Source organism: Lissotriton vulgaris, chromosome 4_1, assembly GCF_964263255.1.
Source record: "Lissotriton vulgaris chromosome 4_1, aLisVul1.2, whole genome shotgun sequence".
NCBI classification, from domain to species: domain Eukaryota; kingdom Metazoa; phylum Chordata; class Amphibia; order Caudata; family Salamandridae; genus Lissotriton; species Lissotriton vulgaris.
The window spans coordinates 1,294,115,914-1,294,140,944 of NC_141691.1; the positions used below are offsets into that span (position 1 = coordinate 1,294,115,914).

The 25,031-nt window shown below is 41.8% G+C and overlaps 1 protein-coding gene across 2 annotated transcripts in view; it reads right to left on the reverse strand.

Annotated features, from left to right (window-relative positions):
• Window positions 1-14,428: 14,428 nt before the first annotated feature.
• Window positions 14,429-25,031, reverse strand: part of LOC147723143 (solute carrier family 66 member 2-like) — a 378,739-nt gene continuing 368,136 nt past the window's right edge. Inside the window, exons 6-7 of one of the 2 annotated variants that reach the window (XM_086965524.1) lie at window positions 17,200-22,786; window positions 14,429-17,157 (exon numbers count right to left, since the gene is read on the reverse strand). In XM_086965524.1, coding sequence (XP_086821650.1) covers window positions 22,579-22,786 — 208 coding nt within the window. In that variant the 3' untranslated portion in view covers window positions 14,429-17,157; window positions 17,200-22,578. Of the gene's footprint in view, window positions 22,787-25,031 lie in introns of both variants that reach the window. The other variant, XM_086965525.1, reaches the window with a different exon arrangement.

The following is a 25,031-nucleotide window of genomic DNA, read 5'->3' on the forward strand; positions in this document are numbered from 1 at the left end:
AGCAAGAATGTTCGACCCGATCATTCAAACCCGCTGGATGGTTAGAATTCAATTTTTTGATCCAGTGGAATTCCGCTCTAGGGGCCAGATGTAGGTAAGTAACATTTACCGATTGTTAATTACCGAAAATTACCGAATTTTACCGATTCGGTAATTAAGAATCGGTAAATGTGAGGGGTGGGTATGTAGGGAATCCAGATGTTCCCTTTTACCGAATCGGTGAAATTCGGTATTTACCGATTCGGTAAATACCGACCGGTAATGCTCCATTCATTCCTATGGGCTTTGAAGCCCATAGGAATGAATGGGGCATTACCGGTCGGTATTTACCGAATCGGTAAATACCGATTTTGACAAGGGTGCAGGGGGTGTCACTTTGACACCCTCTAGCACCCCCAAAAAAGGTTCGGGTGCCATGTGGCAGGCATACCTGCCCTAAGGGCAGGTCTGCCTGTCATATGGCACAGGTGTGCATGCACACATGTGCATGCACACCGGAATCGGTATTTTACCATCAAATAGAATTTGATGGTAAAATACCGATTCTGTAATGCTTGTGGGACTCAGAAGAGTCCCACCTACATATCAATTTTACCGAATCTGATAAAATACCGATTCGGTATTTTACAGAATCGGTAAATTTACCGATCGGTAAATTTACCGATTCTGTAAAATACAGGGCCCTACATCTCAATTTGCATTTACCGGTCGGTAACGGCCGAAATCGGCCGTTACCGGCCGGTAAATGGCCACCTACATCTGGCCCCTAATCTTTGTTTCACCGGATCCATGTCTTGGCGTTGTGAGATAGTCTCGAGAACCATGAATTTTAATTGGGAAATTTGGTGGCCAGCTTCTTTCCAATGACATGCTAAAGAAGATTTAACATTCGCTAGTCTGATGTTGCTTTTGTGTTCCGTGATGCGGACTTTGATTTTGCGTTCAGTTTGTCCGACATATATTTTGCCACATGGGCATTTGATGGTATAGATACAATTAGAAGTGTCACAAGTGCTAGAATGATGCAGTTCAATAGGATAACCTTTAGTAGGATGCATGAAAATTTTGCCTGTGATCACGTTATTGCAGTGAATGCAGGTTAAGCATTTTGACATCCCTTTCCATTTTTGCTTCTCCTTTTTTGGTGTGTTTAGTAGCTCTTTTAGATTTTTGGATCTTTGGAATGCGAATGTGACTTTGTCGCAGTATAGATCTTTCAAGTCAGGTTCAGTTTGAATTAGATGCCAGTGTTTGTTGACAATGCGTTTGATTTTGCTGGATTCCGTTGAATATTTCATCACGCAAACTGTTTTCTGCTCAACACTTTTTGCTTTGGGTGCTAGTAAGATATCTCTGTTGATTTTTTGGACTTTTTCCAAAGCAGTTTGTAAGATATCTGGAGGATAACCTCTCCGTTCATACTTGACTGTTTGGAGCTTAAGTGATGTTTGCAAATCTTCATCACTTGACGTGATCCTTTTAAGTCTGATATATTGTGAAGTGGGAAGATGTTTTTTTAGTGGATCTGGATGGAAACTTTGAAATAAAAGACTCGCGGTTCTGTCTGTAGGTTTATGAAAGACTTTGGTTCTGATAACATTGTTGACTAGCATTACTTGTACGTCCAAAAATGCTATTGATTCTTTGGCGATGGTATGAGTGAACTTGATCCTTTCATTATGAGAGTTTAGTGTCTCAATGTTCATTTCCAATTGTTCTTTTGATCCTCGCCAAATTAAAAAGATATCATCAATATAGGGTTTAAACATGATTAAACCTTCAGTCCAAGTATGATTGCTTAAGATATGATCAGTCTCGAATTTATGCATGAAAATATTCGCGTATGAGGGAGCCCCCCCAAAGCCCATCGAAGTACCGTTGGATTGGTTGAAAAATTGGCCTTTCCATTCAAAGTAACTGTGATATAATGCAAAGTGCATTAGTTCCAAGATCAATACTTTTTGATATTCTTCAAGATCGGTGTTCAATAAACACCATTCCAGAGCTTCGATGCCCTCTTTGTGAGGGATGGATGTGTACAACGCGGTAACGTCGATAGTACATAGCCAGTATGTACCCTCTTGTTGTAAAACTGCAGTTTTCAACAGGTTCAAAAATGCGGTGGTATCCTTGATGTATGTCTCACTAGTTTGGACAATAGGTTGTAAAAATTTGTCGATAAATTTACCGATAGGTTCCGAGATGGACCTACACGCAGAGACGATGGGTATAAATGGAGGATTGGTGGGGTCCTTGTTGATCTTAGGCAACATATATAGTTGCGGTCTTCTGGGGTATTGCATATGTTTTTTGACTGATCCACTTCATGGCCAATGCATGATCCAATATTTGTTGCAACACGTGTTGGTATTCTCGTGTGGGATCTCCTTCCAATGGTAGATAAATGTCATGATTGTGAACATGGTTGTTGACATTCCTGGTCTAGAATTCAGTGTCCATGACAATAAGAGCACCACCCTTATCTGCTTTTTGAAAGGTAAGGCTTTTGTCTTGACTTAAATTTTTAAGCGTATTCCATTCTTTAGTTGATAAATTGCTTTTGTTCGGTTTATTGAAAGGAATTTTCTGCACTTCCGACATGACAGCTCTTTCAAATGCTTCAATTGTTTTGTGCGACGTGGGTGCACAGAATGAACTTGGCGGTTTGAAATCTTGGCCCCGTGATTCTAGTGTTTGCATTTGATCACTATCCTTAAAGAAATATCTTAGTTTCATGTTTCTGAAGAATTTGAAAAGTGAGATTTCAGTCTCACCAGGATTAGATCCGTATGTGGGTACGAATGTAGTGCCTTTATTCAAAAGGTGAATGTGTGCCTTAGTTAATTGTTTTGATGAGATGTTTATTACTAGGTTGTTTTCTGCATCTGGCTCCTGGTCCTTTTGGCTACCTCCTCTTCTGTTTCTTTTTGCCCTTCTTGTTCTTTGCTTGTTGTTGGAGGGGCATTTGCTGCCGGACTTATGTCTAAAAAAGACGGTTGTTGTGAAATGACTTGACTGGTAGAAGGTTTAGCGATTTGTTTAGTGATCATGCTAACAGGTTGTCTAGACTGTGCGATCTCAGAATCAGAAACAACACTTTCCTGTGAAGATGCTGTGCCAGGTTTATGAGTTTGTTGCTGCGGTTGCCATTTTTTCTGGTTATATATTTCCGCCCAAGTGTACACTTCTTCGAGCTTATAGTCCAGAGTGTCTCGTCGGTACTTCCGTACCTTTCTTTCGTTCACCTCTTTAGCGTAGCGGTCTAGCTTTTGGTTAATGTCTTCCAATGTTTTGTCAAGATCAGGGATTTTGTTCATTTCTGCCTTTAAGGTGTTGATTTCTTCTTCAATCTCTAGTAGTGCCTTTGAAAGTTCCTCGACGATCAATAGGATCAGGTCCAGGGAACATTTATTTATTTATTTATTTATTTATTTTTACACTTATAGAGCGCACTGATACCGGTCGGCGTCCTGGCGCTAAAGTGATAGTTCCAGAGAAGCGAAAGTCTAGGTACTTATTGGGAGAAAAGCCATGTTTTTAGATCCTTCCTGAATGCCAGGAGATTTGTATTAAGTTTGAGGGAGAGAGGGAGGGAGTTCCACGCCTTCGCAGCTCCCCTGACAAAGCTCCTTCCACCCCAGCGTGCCCTCTTGATTCGGGTGGTTTTAACCAGCCCCAGACTGGCCGACCTCAGTTGTCTACCTGGTCTATACCACTGAAAAAGATCTTGAAGGAACACTGGGCCAAGGCCATGCAGTGCCTTAAAGACAATACAAAGGGCCTTGAACCTAATTCGTTTCCGTACCGGAAGCCAGTGCAGTTTATCCAACTCCTTAGAGACTGAGGAAAACTTGGGCAAACCCCCAATCAAGCGGGCAGCAGCATTTTGTAAAACTTGAAGCTTGTTGAGCACTCCCTGTTGTGCCTCTAGAAAAAGACTATTACAATAGTCAATGCGTGATAGAACGAGGGCAGTCACCACCGTCTTTCTACAGCCCTCAGGAAGGTACGGTAGAACCTTTCTGATAATTCTCAGAATGTAATGTACTGAGGAACTCAGCGCATTGACTTGGGGTTTAAAGGTGAGAAGGTTATCAATAACGACCCCCAAATTCTTCACCTTTGTAACAGGGATAGGAGGGGCCCCCATATCAGTGGGCCACCAGTTAGGGCTCCAAAGATTAGTACTTGGGCCAAAAATGATCACCTCAGTCTTTGATGAGTTCAGTTTTAAACAGCTTTTTGCCATCCAAGAGCTGACTGCCGACATGCAATCCTGAAACCTGCCTGCCACCTCCCTCTCAGTCCCCGGGAGCACCGAGACCACAATCTGGGTGTCATCGGCGTATGATGTTAACTCGAACCCGAAGGATCTGATTACAGGGGCAAGAGCGGCTACGTAGATGTTGAATAAAGTGGGGCTTAGGAAGGATCCCTGCGGGACCCCCCCCGGGAGCTCGAAAGGTCTTGATTCATATTCCCCCATGGCCACCACTTGTACCCGCTCAGTTAAAAAGGCCTCCAGGAGCTTGAGTGCTTGGCCGCGAACCCCGCAGCCCTCCAACCGATCAAGTAACAATGCATGGTGGACGGTATCGAAGGCTGCTGACAGGTCTAAAAGAATCAGCACTGCCTGGCCCCCTTCGTCAAGCACCTTCCGGATCTCCTCTGTGGACTTAATCAGAGCCGTCTCAGTGCTGTGACCCTCTCTAAAACCATGTTGTGCTGAGTCTAGACCTTTAGAATTGCGCAGGAAAGAACAGAGTTGGGAGTTCATAATTTTCTCAACCAATTTCGCAGGCAGTGGCAACCTGGATATTGGTCTATAGCTATTGGGGTCCGCAATATCAAGGGAGGGTTTTTTGAGGAGCGGGCTGATTGAGGCCCGTTTCCAGATCGTAGGGAAATTGCCTTTTTCAAACATTAAGTTGAAAATCCCTGCCAGTTGGTTCGCAATAGGGCCAACCGCCAGTTTAGCAATAGAAGTGGGGCAAGGATCGTAAGGTGAACCAGATTTGGTGGCTAGCAACAGTTTTGCTACTTCCTCTGCCTCCACAGGTTTAAAGGTTGAGAAAGTAGCTCCAGTGGATCCCGCATGGGAAATCCTATGGGGAGTGTCATGGAGGCTCTGAGCCACCTGAGGTTCAAGAGAGGTAAATATCACCTGCACTTTATTCTGAAAGAACTTTGCTAAGGACTCACATAGTTCTAGATTAGGCGGGACCATCACCGCCTTAGGAGAGGCCAGACTGGTGACAGTATAAAAAAGTTCTTTTGAGGAGTTCTTAGCCTTCTCAATACGCTCCGTAAAGTATGCCCTCTTAGCTTGCCTGATCTCGTCTTTATAGGCCCTTTGGCCGGCTTTAAGCTTTTCCTTGTCATGCTCCGAATAGGTGGACCTCCAAATCCGTTCTAGCTTTTTGCATACTATTTTGGCATCTCTAAGGACGTCCGAGTACCAGGGGGCTGATGGCACTGACCTAGCGGGTCGACATCGTTTAGGGGGTGCCAGCTTAAGGCAAGCATGATCAATCCAGTCTGTATATTCGGAAAAGGCTATGCTTACGTCTGTCGGTCGGGCCGGGTCAGAGGCAAGAAGCAACTCCTCCAAGTCATTTGCTTTGATGTTTTTCCATGGCCTACACATACTGCTAGTTTGCCCCTCACCTGTCACTGTTTTGGCCTGAGGAATAAGAATGGTGAACCGCACCACCCCATGGTCTGTCCAGGGTAGGGGTTCGGCTTTTTGGAACATAAGATCAGAGCTGTTGGTAAAGATTCCATCTAAAGTGTGGCCAGCCTGGTGGGTTATTCAGTATTTGATACCATTTTTCCAGAAATTCCCCGGGGTATTCTTTGAATTTTGTGGTAATGAATAAGTGTGGTTGCGTGCAACCTTTGGTTGATTTTTTTTTCTCATATATTCGAATTGTCTCAGTAGTTGGGCTGTAGTAGTTTTTTGTGGATTGATTCGTCTGGTCTCCTGTATGAGCCCGTAGATTTCTTGGGAAGCCTCTGCAGTGTACCTGAGGGTTTCAGCTTTGTTCGTGGTTAAAAGAGCAATATCATCTAGTTGCATCTTGAGAGTTTGGTGCGACCAGGGATGGAGTTGACTGAGTAGACAATGAGAAGGTGTGTTATCCCTGTGCACTTGTTGCTGAACAGTTTTTAATATTAAGTATACATATATAGGAAATGCGCTCTGGTCGTCGCGCGTAGTCAGGTTGTGCCTTTCAATATGATAGCAAGTATTGAGGGTAGAGTCATCTATCCTCGAGGCTGAGCGCGAAATCAACTTTGAAACATAGAGGTTTCTTATCCAAGTTCCATAAATTTTATTTGCACCTTTTGGATTTTTCAAATGTGAATTAAGACATCGTGTGTCAGAAGAACTTCCTTGCGTGCATAATTACATTCTTATGTCGCAATCCTGATGGTAACATATACATTTCAATTCACCCAATGCATTTCGGGTCATAAAACCGTGACCCTTCGTCAGGGGTCTGAAACAAGGGACAAACAGGACCAAATTAGTCACTCCATTTGAATATACGAATGATAAGCATGCCATGCTATCACATACGATGCCAAAGTGCCATGTTTTAGCGATGGTGAAACGGAAAATAAAAAGGTGCAATACCGAAATGTCGATTTAAATCAAACCAATACTGGAAAAACGTGCAGAAGGAAAACATGTGGTACATGCAACCAAGTGAATTAGATCAGGTATTAGACCAGATAATCATGATATGTGCACAGTTACTGAACCGAACTAAATAGAACTGTGAAATCCTTGGACATTTTAATACTTGTTCGTATTTTAAAACTGTGCTGCTCATTTTTTAAATCTTGCTGCTATTTCCTGATGCCATTTGCACTTTAGCCCATTTCACTCAACCGGAGGCAGCTCTCCCCCGTGGGTCCCGCCATATTGGGTCGGGAGCCGGCCGAGCAGTCTAGTGCTCCGCCCCTCCAGCCCTCTCTCCCATAAATGGCTCCCTTTGCTAGGAAGCGCAGCGGACGAGCGCAGCGGGCGCGCCGAAGGCTCGCCTAAGGCGAGCCGGTCTGCGCCCATCCGCGCCGGACCCGCGCCTAGGGCCATACTCTCTGTCGTTTTTGATTCCATTCACACTCTTAGATACATTTATGACAGAGAGGCGCTCTGGGCCTTAAATAGCAAGTCCTCTACAATGGGATGCACAGTAAGGGAACCAGGGGAAAAGGCCCAACTCAATACATCCCATTGTGCTAACTGCCTACAAGCCCTGCCCAATCTACTCTGGCAACCCATCGCGCCCCAAGGGAACCAAAAGGCCGACCCTATTAGGAAGGAAGATCCAGCGGTCAACTGCCTTCTTCTCAACGCGAGGTCATTAGTCAAACATAGCACGGAGGTAGCAGAGGTAATTCAGGACGCGGGCATAAAGATAGCATTTATCACCGAGTCATGGACTGATGCAACGTCAGGTCCTGACATAGTCAAGGCCACCCCACCGGACTATGTGTGCTACACCCAAAATCGGGACAAGAGGAAAGGGGGTGGTCTAGCCATTATTTATCATAAAGCTATCAGAGGGTCCTTTCAATCCGGTCCCACTGGCCTCGAGGAGTCACTTCTTTTTAACTTCCGATCATCAATCCCTTAGTGGCTGTCTTGTATACAGACCCCCAGGTACGAAAGCCCCATTTGTAGTAGCACTGAGTAGGGTACTCGAAGCTGTAGCATCTGCCCAAAATTTCACCATCCTGGGTGATTTTAATTTTCATCTTGAATGTGACTCAGACACAGACACCCGTGATCTAATCGACCTATTGCTGGGGGTTGATTTGATCCAATGGGTGTCAGGCCCGACACACAAAGCAGGACATACCCTAGACGGGATTTTTTCTAATCATCCCAGTCTGAAAGTTTCATTGGTTCTGCCGGTCCCCTGGTCCGATCACTCAGCGGTCTATTTCACGGTTTCTTTAACCACCCCCATGAAACCACCCAGTACTAGAAACACCCCTAGACAGGTCAGAAAATGGAACAACATTAAAGGGGATACGCTGGATGATGTATTAAAAAATTCCCTGACATCCCTCTCTGACAATGTGGAGGAAGCAGCCACAGCCTATACAACCTGGCTAGATCATGCCTGCCTACTCCTGGCTCCTCCTAAAATCACCTACTCCACTCGGGCAACTCCCGCCGCTCCCTGGTTTTCAGAACAAATCAGGGAGCATAGAGTACGGTGTAAAAAACTGGAGAGAATCTGGCGAATGAACTACTGTGAAACAGACAAGCAAATTCTTAATTCGGAGCAAAGAGTCTATAAAGAAAGAATCTTGCAGGCAAAAAGGGCTTTCCTCACAAAACAGATCAAAGAAGCCAGCAATACCCCAAAAGAATTATTTCGAACAGTTTCATCCCTGGCAAATCCTAAAACCATAGAAATTCCCCCCAGTCTTCCACTCTGTGAAAATCTCGCCACCTTCTTTCGAGAAAAAGTAGAAAACATCTTTTTTTCCCTAGGCAGTCTGGTTAGGACACCTCCCTCAAGGGAGGGTCCGGAATCAGACAGCACTCTGGAAAAACTTCTACATTTCCAGCCCATCACTGAAAAGGAAGTGGTGAGCCGTCTATTGAAGATAAAATCGGGCTCCCCACACGATCCATGTCCTACGGCAATAGCTAAATTAGCCCCTGACATCATTGCAACTGGACTCACCCCCCTCCTCAATCAGATGTTGGAGAAAGGGGAATATCCCGCCAGATGGAAGCGAGCCTCCATCCTGCCCCTGCTAAAAAAAAACAACCTAGACATCACCGAGATGAATAACTATCGGCCGATTGCTCGACTTCCCCTCCCCGCTAAAATTATGGAAGGCAACTTAAATGCACAACTAAGTTCCTTTTTAAAGACAGGGGAACACCTCGACCCTTCCCACCACGGCTTTCGTGCGGAACATAGCTCGGAATCCGCTCTGATCAATCAGTGGAAGACATCAGACAGGTGATGGACGCAGGAGGCAGAGCGGCCCTAATTCTGTTGGATCTTTCCGCGGCCTTCGACACGGTCCACCACAAGTTGTTGGTGGACCGGTTGAGGGCCTGTGGAATTCAGGGAAAGGCACTAAAGATCTTACAGGCCTTCCTTTCCAACAGAACTCAGTCGGTGGCCCTGGGAGACTTTGAATCGCGTCCGTTTGTATTGCCCTGTGGAGTTCCCCAGGGGTCCTCACTTAGTCCCACCCTTTTTAATGTTTATGTTGCGACCCTTGCCCCGGTGATTCGATCGTTCGGTTTTCACCTTACAGCATATGCGGATGACACACAGATAGTGGTGTCACTACTACCCGGCAACACAGACAGTACAGCAGACAGATTTAAAGGTTGCATGCATGAGGTGGGCTGCTGGATGGCTCAATACTGTCTAAAACTAAATTCCACAAGACAGAAGTGCTGCTCTTTGGTGCCAGGGACAACTTCTGGTCCCTGAGATGGTGGCCAGATGAAATGGGCCCTCTCCCCTCCCCGGTGGAAAAAGTTAAAAATCTGGGCATACTGGTGGACGACTCTCTGTCCTTCAAACCCCAGATTAATGCACTATCCTCCTCCATGCACTACACCCTCAAAACTATTAGGAAAGTTCTTCCGTATTTGGAGAAGGAGCACAGGAAAACTGTCGTTACTGGTCTAGTCCTTTCACGCTTGGACTATTTTAACAGCCTGATGTTAAACGCCCAGCAGAGCGTTCTTAATAAACTCCAGTTACTGCAAAATGCAGCTGCCCGCCTGATCACCGACACTCCCAAATTTGCATTGGTAGCTCAGGACTTGGTGAACCTTCATTGGTTGCCAATTTGCAAGAGAATTGCTTTTAAAGCGCTATGCATGGTCTTCAAGGCCCTACATGACATGGGTCCTAGATACATGAAACTGCTCTTCCGTTGGCATAAACCAGCAAGAACCCTGAGATCTGGGGAACTGGCACTGGTTGCGGTCCCCAGAGTTAAAAGAGCACGCTGGGGAGGCAGGAGCTTCTCCCTCGGGGCAGCAGAGGCTTGGAACAAACTGCCACTCTACCTTAGACAATCCTCAGACCTGATGGCCTTTAGGAAAGAGCTCAAGACCTGCTCTTTACTCATTAATCCCATAGCTAAACACTTACACTGGTTCAATTATGCTAGCGCCAGGACACCTCCGGGTAACAAAGCGCTCTACAAATGTAAAAAATAAATAAATAAATAAATAAAGAGAGTCCAAACGGAAAATACCAGCAAAGAATAAACAAACACCCAACTCAAGTACTTACGAGCAAACTGACGCCGCCGCGTCTCAGAGAAATCTATTGGATACGTACAATACAACAAAAGTGCCTATCATAGGCTAATCGACCATCATGTGATCGGAACGCTGGCCAATAGCAGAACAGGTGCCGGTAACAGCCCCCACCATGTGACATGAGTATCAGTGGTTCACAATAAAGAAGTGCGGGACCTGCCGAGGTAATGGATACATGTAAACAAAACAATGGTGATGAACCACAGTATGAATAGGATACCTGATTGTGATACTAGATCAAATGGAGAACAACATAAAAACTGATAGAATGAAACATACATGGGTGCAAAGTGTAAACAATGTAAAGCCGAGCAGATTGAATGCCTAAACGAGACAATAGAACATATGGGCATTAATAGGTCATGGGGACCAGTGTTATTCAAAAGTCAATGCTGAATAGATGATAAGTCATAGGAAGCAAGAATGCTCAACCCGATCATTCAAACCCGCTGGATGGTTAGAATTCAATTTTTTGATCCAGTGGAATTCCATCTTAATCTTTGTTTCAATCTCAAATCTTTCTGAGCCATAGCTAAAATTAGCCACCTTCTTCTGTGCCCACCTGCACGAACTGCATCAACCACATTTATGAAAGCCCATGGTGGGGCTCATCAACCTAATTTTGGGTAACCTGGTGCGGTAACTCGGACACAAATCATTGGAAAGTGTTTTACCTTTCCTAAAAGTAACACTAGGTTTATCGTTAAGAAATGGTGCAAGATCCTTATCTGCCTTCAATAAGTGCCAGTGCCTCTTTAGTACTGAATACAATTTACAGCTCTCACTATTGTAATTTGTCACAAGGCGTAGTTTCTGTGATGTCTTTCCTTTTGTTAGTTCCTTCCTTGGTGCCAGAGTCTGAATACGTTTCAATCCATACACCCTCTTTTTTCGCTTTCTCAATCACCTTAGGATTGTAACCCCTGGCTTCAAATCGATTTGCCATATCTTGGATATTCCAAAGGAATTCTGATTCTGCTGAGCAATTTCTACGTGCCCTAACCATTTCACCATAGGGTATCGAGTTTATCTGGCTCTGTGGGTGGCAGCTTGCTGCGTGGAGTACGGAATTACAACTCAACTCTTTCCTATACATCCTGGAGCAAAGTTTATCTTCCTGGGCATATAATTCAATGTCAAGGAAAGATATTTTTTCGTGGCTGTATTGGGTGGTAAATCTCAGATTAACATTGTTATCATTCAAAAAATCAAAAAAGGCATGCAAATCATTAAGGGTCCCTGTCCAAATCATAAGACAATCATCTATAAAACGACCCCAGTAATAGATGAAATCCACCCACCTCTGTCCGCGACTGCCCCAGATCCACTCCGCCTCAAACCACCCCATAAAGAGGTTGGCAAAAGACGGAGCAAATCTGGAACCCATCGCAGTACCATGGCATTGTCTGTACCATTTGTTGTCATATATAAAAACATTGTTCTGAAGTACAAGTTCAGTCATTTCCAAAATCATTTTGGTATGCTCCAGTAATTCGGCTGGTCTTCTGTTTAGAAAGGTTTCAAGAGCAGCTAATCCCAAGTTATGTTGAATATTAGAATAGAGGGAAACCACATCTAGAGTAACTAGATACATCCCGGTCTCCCATGTCACATCCGCCAAAAATTGAGTACATGTTTAGTGTCTTGAATATGGGAGGGAAGATTGCTTACATATGGTCTTAGAAATGTGTCAATGAACTCTGAAAGTCTTTCAGTTGGGCCACCAATCCCAGAAATGATGGATCTACCCGGTGGTTTCTCTCTATCTTTATGGACTTTGGGTTAAGTGTATAAGCATGGCGCCCGCGGGTAGGAAACTGTTAGGTAAGTGTATTCATCTATATCTAAAAGTGTCTGGTCATACCACTGTTTAAGTCTATTATTAATCATCAGTTTAAGTCGTTCCAGAGGATTCCCCTTTAGAGGTTCATAGTATCTTACATCAACAAGTTGTGTGAGAATCTCTGCCTTGTAATTAGTGGTATCCATAACAACAATATTACCACCCTTGTCCGCTGCACGGATAGTAATATCATCATTATTTTTCAATATTTTCAGTGCACTTCTCTCACTTTCCGTTAAGTTGTCATGTTTCCTATACAAACTTCTTTTAAGATGTTGTTTAATCAGTTTGTCAATATCTAGTTCTACCGATCTACAGAATCCATCTATGGTGTTACCAGACGTGATTGGTGGAGTCCATTTGGATTTTAATTGAAGATCACTGCTTAAGGTCTTAAGGTCAACTCTCACATATGAGGAGAAACAGGTAGTGGTGCTATTCTAAGTCTCTTTTCTTTTCGTAATTTTCTAGTTCACAATGGGGCCTACTTACTCTATTATCTTTCACACACTCGGTTAACTGGTGAGTGTTAATGACACAGTAGGATCCCCTTTACTAAGTTGTTATTATTATTTGGGTTGCAGCCCTGAGGAAGTCATTGTATGATCAAAATAATCATGATGAAACACGTGTTGGCTGCACAACTGTGAAGAAATTTGCTGATGATCGCATTGATTTATACTACAAAGAAATAAACATTTGGAAGATAATCCCGAAACAGAATTTTGGACTTGAACTTGAGCGTGCGCTATTCAAGACTTGGAACTTGTGTGACTCTATAATAAGACTTTGGATAAATTGAGTGCTCGGGATGGTATTTGCTTGTTTGTTGTTGTACTTAATATAACTGTTTGTGGATGTAGGTAACCACGTCCTCTTCCCAGAGCACCACATTTAGTTGTAACTTTACAGACCCTGAATTTGCAGAGCGCCCCTTTTCTGTGGTTACCCAACTCAACTTTTATATTCCATTATGTGTTTGCTATCACTCACTGTGCATATCATTGACTACTGATTTGTTTTTGAATTGTTTTATAAAACTGAAAAATAAAGGTTTAAAAAACAAAACTATAATGTATGATTTAAATATCTTCCCATGATAATCCCCTACAAACTCAACACCTGCTGCTAAAGTATTAATGAATAATTAACCTATAGAGAATTGCCATTCTGTAAGAATCTCAAAATACACTTAAATAATGAAAGTAACAACTTTAAATTAAATCTTTTACATAATTAATTAGAAATTAAATAGATAATTAACATAAAAATAAATTTTAAATAAAAAAATGTATAAGTTAAATTACTTCCCATACTATTCCCCTACAAACCCAACATCTAAATTTTAAAATACTAATTAAATGAAAGAAAAACTATACTGAAAAAAATAATCAATTATAGTAATTCTAATACCTAAAATTAATGCAAATAGTACATTTTAGATTAATTAGAAACAACAGTTCATACAGCTTCATTAAAGAAAGATACATTTCAAAAACAATATTATAGACAAACAAACCAATATGCTTACCTGCTACAGTCTGTTCCTCAGTATTTTTAAAACTATATTCTTGCAGCTCTCTATTTTTTCAAATGATATTTGTGTCATTCACCATCTTATGAATGGAGCTCCCTCCCTATTCACTAGGAAGGGTGACGGGCTGGGAAGGCAGGAAGTGAAAGGGTGTGTCATTTTAGTTAGTGCCTGATTGGTTGTTGGGCAGTAGTGGTAGGAGAAGAGCATACACACATACAAAGGATTTTTCGTGAATGTCAGGCGAGCCCTTCAATGTCTCAAAATTGTGTTCCAATGTACTGCCCAGTGACAACACTCAACTTATAACCAAGTCAAATACATAGTAGCTTGAAATTTCTTTATCCCAACACCATGGTTGAAAGTACAGTACCTAATCTGTTAGTATGAAGGGAACACATTGATTTAGATATGCATATCATAAATGCTGAATTTGCTTTGTAAACCAGAGTGACTAAGATGAAAAAATCATTCAGTGCTCATTATAGTAAATCACAACTGGCAATAAATAAAAGAGACCATAATAAAGTAGGTGTATCCCCTCCCCGAGTTACAAAAAAGAACTGTGCTCAAAAGTTAATTCATACAGCTCCCAACACCAGTAGCTTCCGAGTGGTGGAGTGAATAGCACATCTTGCAGTACACTGATTAGGATTATAAGTAGTTCTTAGAAAACGCCTCATGAACAAAGTAAGAAGTTGGCAGCCACAGATGACAACATGAAGAGGAGGGAATAAATATGTATTTTAAATGCATTTGAGTGCTCTTGGCTTCGTGCCACGGACGTTCTCAGACGTCACCTTGGCACTTCATTCCAACTTTTCTCTTTCCAGCATGTACATTTCAATTTAACAAAAATCAAAGCTAAGCAAGGAAAATGCGAGTGCTTTGGCATTTAATCATTACATGGACAGCAAGACGTTGTTTTGTCAATAAGGGCGTTAGCTTCTGGCATCAGCACTGCTTAATGCGCCCATTTTACAGTCCTCTCACACTGAGCCAGCAGTTGGTGCTTTTAGCCTTAGACATGGCAATATAGCGTGCTAGTGTCCTCTAACAATGAACGAATCCCTTCTTCCAGCGGTCTGTATGGTTTCCACACAGACAGCTGAAGGTTACTTCTCTTACATGGGTACTTTATGCATAAATTACAATATTTTCAGATAACGAACATCAAAGTGGATCATTTAATTTTTGGTCTTCAGTGTGTCCAACATCAGATTTTTTTCAATAAAGACAGGCCTAGGATGATGTCATCAACACCAGATAACAAACCCTTGTAAAACATGCACAATGTTGTTTTTTTGGTATAAAAATAATAATATAACCCTCATTGACACAACTTTAATTTCCTCAAAGAGTACCTGATTGAATACATACATGTCCTTCATGTGTAGAGTTCACATACAAAAAAGCGGAAACCTCAATAAAAATAAGAGGGTAAAGGGGCATGAGAAACACCAATCTCGATATATTAATTTTTATACAATATAAATTAAATGACATCCACTAAACGTACATTTGTGTGTGCATGCATCTATAATCACAGGTTGGCTTGTCTTCTAATCTCCTTCAGAGAACAGACTCAGTGAGAAAACTGGTGCTTTTTGACATGAAAAACATACTAATCAGAAAAGGCTTGGGCTTCGAAAGGGCTTTGTGGTACACACATAGTACCTGCACTTCCTGGTTGTCTCCTGCATACACCCAGGAAGGTGAGGTTTGTCATGACTTAGACGGCAGCTAATGAGACATTGTCCCAATGGTAGGCGGAGTCGCAGTTACTTGGAGGATATAAATAAGTACCATTGGTCTGGTTCCTAAAAACATGTAGAAACTGTTAAATAAAAGAATGACCTATATCTTGTGTTATTTCACATATTAGGGATTTACAAAAATCGCTAGTTTGTGTCTGGAAATCTATGAAAATAGTACACATCTGTGCGTACTCTTCCTCCCATGTACTTACTCCTGCATTTTGCAGGAGCAACAATGGTACAATGAATATTTTAATTTATTATTGGTTTGTAATTTCTCCTCATGCAAGACGTTTTTCCATTAGAAAAAATCCAAACCCCATCATCCCAGAATATAGGACAGCGGATGGACGTTTTTCACACCTAATTTGCACACTTACGTTAAATACACATATTTGGTGCATAAATCAATTGTTACGCTTTCAGAACACTAACAGTTTGTTGGCGTTAAGTACAGTCTGTTTGGCCACCCCATTACTAACCCTGAACTTCCAACTGCGAAAAATGTGCTTAGTCGAGCATTTGTAATGTGGTAAGCTCCATCTGTGTGGGCGGAATCAGTTCTGGTGCGTGAGTCTATGAAGCAGGCCCAGTCACTTGGATTCTCAAGTGTACTTTTTGTGTACTTAAGTGAGCAAAAGGCTTTTTGAAACATCACTGTGTCACTAGGCCAGCAAGTGGTCCTCTTTTACTAATCTGCTCTTTTCTATTGCATACTTTCCAAGTAATAACATTGTTTCATTGTCTACAGCACACACTGTTCAAGGTTAAAGGCAAGCAGACTTTGATGACCAGGTACCACAGGCCATAACTCAAACTTTTTCAGAGCTGGATTCAAATGGTATGGGCAATAGTGTTGCCCTGTTGATTTCATGAAGAGTGGCCTCATTGTGAATTATGTGAGAGGCTGCTTCTACTCTGGTAGGAAACACTCGGTTAGCCTTACCCTCTATGTCATTGCCATAAACACTGTTGACCCTAACAAGCAATAGGAATTTAAGTAGCATGACTGCGACGATAAGGGCTAGAGCCAGGGATAATTACGAACATCTTATCTCCAGAACATTTTTGGGAATCCCTCAAAGTGTGTGTATACTGCAAATTGTCATGCAGGATGCGTTTAGGGGGGAACTTTCAAACTTTTTGTAAATGCTGACACTCTGTATATGCATCTGTTGAATTTCAGACCTACTACAATAAGGGTCCACAAGAGGTCTGAATGGGCACAATTCCACCGGTTACAATGGTATTGAATGCCATCCATGGAATCTACCTCCTTTCCAAATTTCACTGATAGGTGCCCACCCTAATAGCTGAAAATGTTACCAGTCAATAACAAAGAGATCGATATTGGTGGAAATGTCTACCTACTGAATAAGTACTATTACTTACATTCATGATTACATACTCTTAGTTCAACCACCCCTTCATTTGGAAAGCAAAGAGGATCTTCTGAGCTACAGTGGAGACCAGAGCATTTTTTGAACAGCAGATATAAAAAAAGAGTTTGAAAACGGGCGTATATGTAGAACACAGGTGGACCTATATGTTACCACGTCTCACACTTGTTGCACCTGTGCAGCTTTCCATAGATCACTTCCATTTCTTTTCATTTATATCAACACTGTTTATGTACATATTAGAAGAAACAAAATGGGATAATTGTTCAGTCATCTAACAGGAGGAAGCAGTAATACTGACAGTCTCTGAGGTGAGTAAAACAGACTGATTCCCATACTCCAAACCCTTGTATACTACTGGATGAATTTACAGAAGATCAGAAAATTAAAAAAGAGGAGGAATCTCGTGAAAAGCAAAAAGTGTTAAAATATTTTTAAGGATTATGTATTCAACCTGGAGAGCTACTTTGGATCAATGTAGTGTTTGCGAAGTTGTTTGTAGAGCATCGCCACTTTTCGAATCATCAACAGTGAAAGATGCCGCTGAAAAACTCTTAAAATTGCCTTTGCACTAATTTTGTAAGAAATAAAAACTTTGGAGGAAGTTCTGGGACACGGAGTAACATACTTCAAAATATATGCAAGTAAAAGATTTGGATGCCTTTTTTATGAGTTAGGTGAGATAAGGTTTACCAATAACTTGAAGACTATGTGGTCCAAAGTGAACCTGCAAGCTTCTAGAAATCAAGGTTATCAAAGGTCCTCTCAGTATCTAGAGGAGGATTTCGAAAATGAAAGGAAAATTCCAAGACATACATGAAAATCAGAAAATCAGAAATGACTTTAAACAAAAAGAATTCTGAGTGAATCCTGGAATTTGATTTCGCCAGTGAAAGAAAGGAGAGGATCTAAATCATTATAGTAGATGTGATGACCCTGATTAAAAAACACGTTTGATCTCAATTTCAGCAGGCGCTGGTCACTGCCAGAGAAGATCTGCTAAACTTCATACCTATGCCTGGTCTGTCAACTCAGTAAATGAAGAATGGCCCTTCATCCTAAGTTCCAGGAAGGTCTAATGAGCCAGAAAGGGCTTCTAGTGTATCCACAATGAAATTTATACTGCAGATCTACAATGCTGTGGCGGAGCCGAGTTCATTCGTAAATCATTACCATGATGTTTTCAGAGTACACCAGTGATCTTTTTACCTGCACATGAGAAAAGCAAAAGCTTTCAGCAGCAACAAAATTAAATTAAATTTTAGAATATCGAAGTCAAGTGATCTACCCTTTGCCCACATGAATCTTGGCCCTAAAATTGACCCAGAACTTTTCAACAGTTCAAATCAGTAGCAGGCTATAGATCGACATAAGAGTCTTTCATAGTCCACCCCATCAACAGACAAGAAGAGAGAGAAACTCCTACACCACTACTGGAGCAAAGTGCTTACCAATTGCCAGCAGTGCATTCCAAGATTTGTTTTTTGGGCCAGCATTTGCAAACTAAATGAAGAAACCCATTTGAAGATTTCTGATAAGTTCTGCATCTTGCCACTGAATGTGTCTTGTCTAGTACCACCATGGGTAAAGCAAAAACCATAAGAAGGGGTGGACTTGTCGGCTTTGCAGTGACCCTAGAGACCCTTTTGTTAGGTAGCTTGAACTCAGGCACGTTTATGTGTGGAGTCTATAAGGTAGAATCACAGCCTACTCGACATCCATCAGTCTCAAATCGAAGTTCCTTTGAAAGATGGATGGCAGGATTTTTTAAATGTTTGCATTTTTGCATTCATCTAGGGATGCATTTGAAATGGTGTGAGTCAAGGAAAGCTTATCATTTTTAACAAAAAGAGAAAAATTGTGATACTGGTCTTTTGCCTCTTCACCCCACTGTGTGAGCTGGCGATGGGATAAAAAAAAGTAATGTTATTATATGAAGAATAACTATGTTTGAGTAGAAATCAAAAGAGAACAGTGTTTCACCTGACATATCGAAAATTAAGGGATCCTTTAAAAAGAATCTTTCTAATGGTCCAGACGAAAGACGCCGGCACTTTATGCGCACTGGAGGGCTGAAACATGTAGACCTTGACCTCACCTAGTGATGTGATAGATACATGACTCATCCATGATTCACATTCACTTCTCGTTTAACCTTATCCTTGTCTAGTCTTTATTAAAATATCAATACTAGACAAGAGATAATGCTATATGGCTCACCTGCCGTGGATCCCCACAAAAATCTCTTCCAGCAAAAGAGATCTACTCCTGGTTGGAGGAAAATTACCTGATGATGACGCTATCAACTACTAGTACATTAGTGGCAAAGCATATACCTCCGACCGAAAATAGTTGTTGAGGATCCCACAGATTTTTCCCTAAGGGATTCACACAGGACATAGATCCCACTCACTATTGATTTTTATTCATATTTGTTTGGGAGACCTAGTGGGACCTCTCCACTTATAGCTTCTTCTGCCCCCTCATGAAATTTACTGAATGACTAAGTTTGTCATCAACGATATAAGGGACTATAGTATAATTTTGCACCTTACTTAAAGTTTGGCAGAAGGGATACTCTATCAAAAGGTGGAGGATAGCCTGGCTGCCATATGCTATAAAGCACTTGTAGTACATCAGAGGAGACATCTGTCCCGTTTGTGACAGAGTATCCCATCTGTTAAAGTCTAATAAGTCCCTTTGATTAAGTCACAGTTAACCTTTACATTTCAAAGGTACTCCTGCATCAGGGCACACTTTGTCTAATCTTTCTTGGTGTGTTGTGAGATCTGATTCCTTTAGCCCAAGGCATATCAGTGTACAGTCCTTCAATGCATGGTAAAGCTGAATCGTATGAAACAATCTTCCTCATCCAAGTTATTGAAGCCCACCTCAAGGGTCAGTACCCTGCAACAAGGAACCAAAGGGTCATGTGGGTGTCTGTGGCAAGTTAGGGGTACACCCTTCGGAGAAGGCTGTGGGGCTTAGGGTTCCTGATACTGTAGACCTCTTGGAATCCAGAAATCTACGGTGCAGCCAACCAGCACCCGTTTGGTGGGATTCTGAGAACTTTTGGGGCAAACAAACTCCTTAAATGCACTGCTATGAGAGATTTTCTGATTGTTGGAAAGGCTCACGTCTTTCAACTATAGTAGTTAGTGCTGTTCCAGGGGCCAATGAAGAAATGTAACCTTTAATGAAGGTCAAATCCTCAGAGGTGTTTTCCCAAAAGCTGCAGTACGCCCTACAGTAGATAAAAGTGGCACTCTTCCCTAAACACTCAAAAGCTTGACACACAGACCTGCTTGGGAGGCCATAGAACAAAATATTGGAAGTAGACAGACATCATTTTGGCAGTTTCTTGTAGTTCTATTGCTACATCCCTCAAAGAAAAGTTTTGAGGCTCTATAAGGGCTTGCCACTCTGAGCCTGGGTTACTATCACCCAAATAAGGAAGTTAAGTAATAGCCACAACGTTGCCCCCCACACAACAGTAATAAATACGTTCTCCGCACACTCCTCGTGAAGAAACATGGTACCTGAAAACACATGGTACCTACATCACCAGTGACCAGCCTCCATGAGTAATTCCAGCGACTGAGACCAATGCTGGGTGACCTAACTCTCCAGCGGGTCACACAAGGAAAGTCTTTGCCATAGCAACACCTTTGTTCAACCTGGATTTATATGCTTTTCTGGGGCCACTAGGCCCCATATTTAATTTTTTGTAAGAAGGTCACTCCAATTTGACTTCTAACCGAGCACATAGACCTAGTACCAAAGGCTTGAAAACCATTAAATTCAGTTCTCAGTAACGGTTGTCCATGACAAGTTTGACAATGTCTACAGGTCAACAGGGTGCTGTTAATTTTCAGTAAAAGACCTAATGGCAGACTCTGGCTCTGAAAGTACGACCTGAATCTCCAACAAGAATGATCTTAGTGTTTTGTACCAAGGGCATGTCGGGGAGTCCCTGTTGTAGGGGTGATCCAGTACCATTCTCTTATCCCTGAAGAAACAATTGCTTCATTGTGCTATCAGTATACTACCTCAATATTGAGTTTTTAACACTAACCTGCAATAATCTAATATAGATTATAGACTACAAGTGCTTCATCAAGGTAAGTATGTATGGATAGATAAAGATGTATAACTCTTAATGCGGTACAGCAACAGTTAATAACAGATTAGAACTCAGGAATAGTAAATATATACCTACCTATAGAAATTTACCTTGAGAACACAGTAGTTTTTGGTATTATATAGTTGCTATTGTTGAAGGCAAACATTTGGTTCCTCAATATTTTGATATACAAGCAGAGCCGTTTTATGACTGCAGGGGCCCTACCCTATTTGTAATCTTAAGACTGCGAAAGGGTGTATAATGCTTAATTTTACAAACAGAGCAGTGTTGCTTCAAACGCTTTCTTTTTTGGCAGGTACAAAACCAATAGAAGTAAAGCATTTGAACTTCACCCATTAAATATTCATCATACACAATTATTTTGACCCTTAAAAAATATTACTATGACTGCCTTCATTCGACAATCTTTTTTTTTTTGTAAAAGTAACCTGACTGCACATAGCCATTTTTACCTTAGCACACTTCTTTTGGTACAGCGAGAGAAGAGTGGAAGGTTTCCCATATCAGGGACAATATTTACAGTTCTGTGCCACCAGTTTCTTCTTACTCGGGCACCATACTAGACTTTGCTGAATATTTTCTTGTTTATAAATAACTTAGAAAACATTGTTTATTATACATTTATATCATACTCGGTTCCCATAGGGCACTGCGAAAAAGTCAAAAATTTGCTCCCAGGGGATTACTCTTCTGTTTGTAGCACATTTTCGACTTTCGTGAAATTGGCCAAGGTTTCCATCAGTATTGAAGGAAATCTACGCAAGTAGATTTTCTTAAACATTCCAAGGTGCTGGCAGGTGTACATTCCTGTGATGTGCAATTGTGCATACAGCTTTTTGTGTTTTCTTAATAGGGTAAAACTTTTTTTGCCTGTGGAGAAGCCCCTTTACGTACGTCCCCATTGAATAGGGGGTAATTCCCTTCCATTTCCCATCCTAGAAACCTAAATACCACACACTCTGACAGGAGCAAAGTTGCAAGATTTTTAAGGATGGGGAATGTTATGCAAGAGGTACATGCATATCCACAAACTCATGCGTTTGTGGCTGTTCGCCCACTTTTGCAAGTGGCCCGACTAGGGAACACTGTGCTCATGAATTAGAAATTTGCCGAAATTCCACCATAAAAGTGGCATGTGCATAGTGTCAAATGAACTTTGTCAGAGTAAAAATTCAACTAATCTGAATTTCATGCACCAGGATGATCCATTTATCGTTGTAAAGGTTTGTTGTGCAGAGAAGTTGTAATTATGAGCATAAAAAGGCTTTGAGAAACACACCTAGGTAGTTTATACACACACATCCACCTATATACATTAAACATGCACACACAAATGTACATACAGTACGTGGAAATTTAAGAATAGAGCAAAACCAGTGAAAATGTTCAGTAAAAATGTAAAAAAAAAAGTCCCCAAACATAATAGCAAAAGTAGACATGAAGTAAATACATTTTGCAACGTTCTTGTCTTGTTTTCAGGATGAGCCTGAACCCCGCTACAGGGTGCAACGGAGAGGTTGGTTCTGAACACTGGTGGCGCGCGGCTTGCTGGAGAAAGCACGCGCAGTCGGAATCAAAGGGCCTTGGCACTGGGATTGTGTGGGGTGTGCAGCACCGACTTCTGAGGATGCCCACTGTATAAGTACACCTGCAGCAGGATGGCAATGTCCACAAAAACCTGCAGCAGTCCGCACACGGAGAACTGGAAAGGAGCTTCATTGACGATGAAGTAAACAGTCTTGAAGGTGTCTCCACTCGTCCACATCAGTACCATTTTTACACTTAGGTAAAAAAAATGAAGAAAAGCAACGTTAGTAAGTAATAATTAAAATGCGCCCATCGCATACTACATAAACTCTTTGTGGATGGTGTCATTATTATTTATTTCAGTAAAGCATCATCCTATGGCATAACCTTTAACAGCTGCTGCGCTTTTTCTTTCACTCACACTTGCACATGTACAGCAGTAAGCAGTAGCTCTGGCTTTAAAAGAGTGCATAGGTTCCGGATCATGCTTTTAGATGCAAACACCTACAATGCACTGCTGCCCCTCTGGCCAAGTTTGTGCTATTTATAAACAACAGACAAACACACAAGTTTCCCACCAAACAGTAAAGAATGTTAAGGCCCAGGTGGCAACAAACACACAAAAGTTCAATAGAACATATTAGAATACCTTGCATTTAACCAACACAGCACCAATGCTTCATTTGAGCCAGTGGTTTCTGGTGCTTAGCACCAGCACTTAATCATTGGCGCTTTTCCTGAGCACCAGTTAAGGACACATTAATTCACAAGGAGATTAAGTGATTTGCCCAGAATCACAGAGTGTTGAGCCAACGATTAGACGAGAACTTGGTCCCCCCGCTACGAAGTTGGCATCTCTGGCCATTATGCCACACACCCCTCCAACTTTCATGGTAAGTAGTTGTGTGCGTTTTATGCGCGCGAACAGGAGAAATGGGTTGTTGCAAGTTGCCTCCTGAAAAGAGCCCCACCACTTTTTTTTTTTTTTTTTTTTACAAATAAACCAATGCACAACACAGATAAGCAGAGTAGTTGGCTGTAACAATGCTCACAACAGCACATCTCACCAGGACAAGCAACACATTTGCATAACACACATTGCACTGCAATAACATAAATCCATCCTGGACCAGATACACAATTCAGTCGGTTTCAACGGATATGGGGATAAGAGACTTTCTACATATAAAATATAACAGTTGATTACATCAACAATCATTATGCAATAGATCCCAGCTGCACTGGAGCACACCGATACTCACCTTTAATGCACTCATATTACTTTTTGGATGTTTTATGCCTGCAATTTGAAATATATAGGCACTTTGAAGCTTTTTATAGTTGTTGGTGCTGTGAAACCCTCAAAAGATAAAGAGAAAGTTGTTTATTTACACTGATGCTCTCCCTACTTGCTTCCAACCTGTGCCCTATTTCTGTTGCTCTACCTATTTGTACACATGCCCCTATATCCCACCTTCTCCAGCCATTCGCCGCATCTTTATGGACGCCCATTTTAGTCTTCCCCTGCACTCCATGTCCATAATGACCCCTTCAGCATAGAGCAGAAGTGTAGTGTGTTTGGTATCAAAGGTGCTGACTGTACTTGGTCTGCTTATGGCGCCCCCTCCCTTGGCTGAGGGATAGCTTCTTTCCACGGGAGGAAGGTGATAGGATTCCCTCACCTGTGTGATTTTGTGAAGAAGACAGAACAGGAAGGTTGTTAAGTTGTGTTCTTCCAAGAGGATAATGCCACCCTAGGTGCCAATACCACCACAGAAGAAAGGAAGACACATTTAAGGGATCTCTGAAAGGCGTATTCAGTCTTGAAACAGCCAATAACAAAACGATCTCTATACCCAATAGGATGGATTTGGTTTGAAGCCATTGGTTCTTGGTTTAACCAGCACTGAAGCACTAGGACCCTGGAGAAGGGACGCTCAATCATCTATCTTCAGTGATTTCACCTTGATCAGATAAACCAAAGGTTGACAGCAAAAGTGTTTCTGATTTTACAGTATTTTTTGCAGCATCTCAATTGAATTGCCTTTTTTTTAAAAAAAATATGGTATTGATTAATACAATTTCATTTTTCTCATTTTTAATGAAAACTGTCTTATTTATAGGTCTTGCTGCAGGTAGCTTTAGCTGTGCTGTCGAATACCTACTGTGAACAATACAATACATAGAGTGGGTGTTGAGTCAGCCCTTCCTCTTGATATGAAAGTTTCTTCTCTATCTTACTGCCACATTCCCGATTTGATGGCTTTCCTCCTCATTCTTGTATTTTTATATCCCGCGGTACATTTCGGTCTCACTGTGTTTTGAATGGCTTGACATATATCCTTGTAGTGATGGTGTCGGACCTGGCACTGCAGTGCATATATATGGGCTATTCCTTCTGCCTACTTGGTACTCAGAGCTACGCCTACCGCTATACGAGTTAGCAGCCATCTTAAAACATTTGTAAACATTCCAAGATGGTGCCCTTTTGTGTGCATG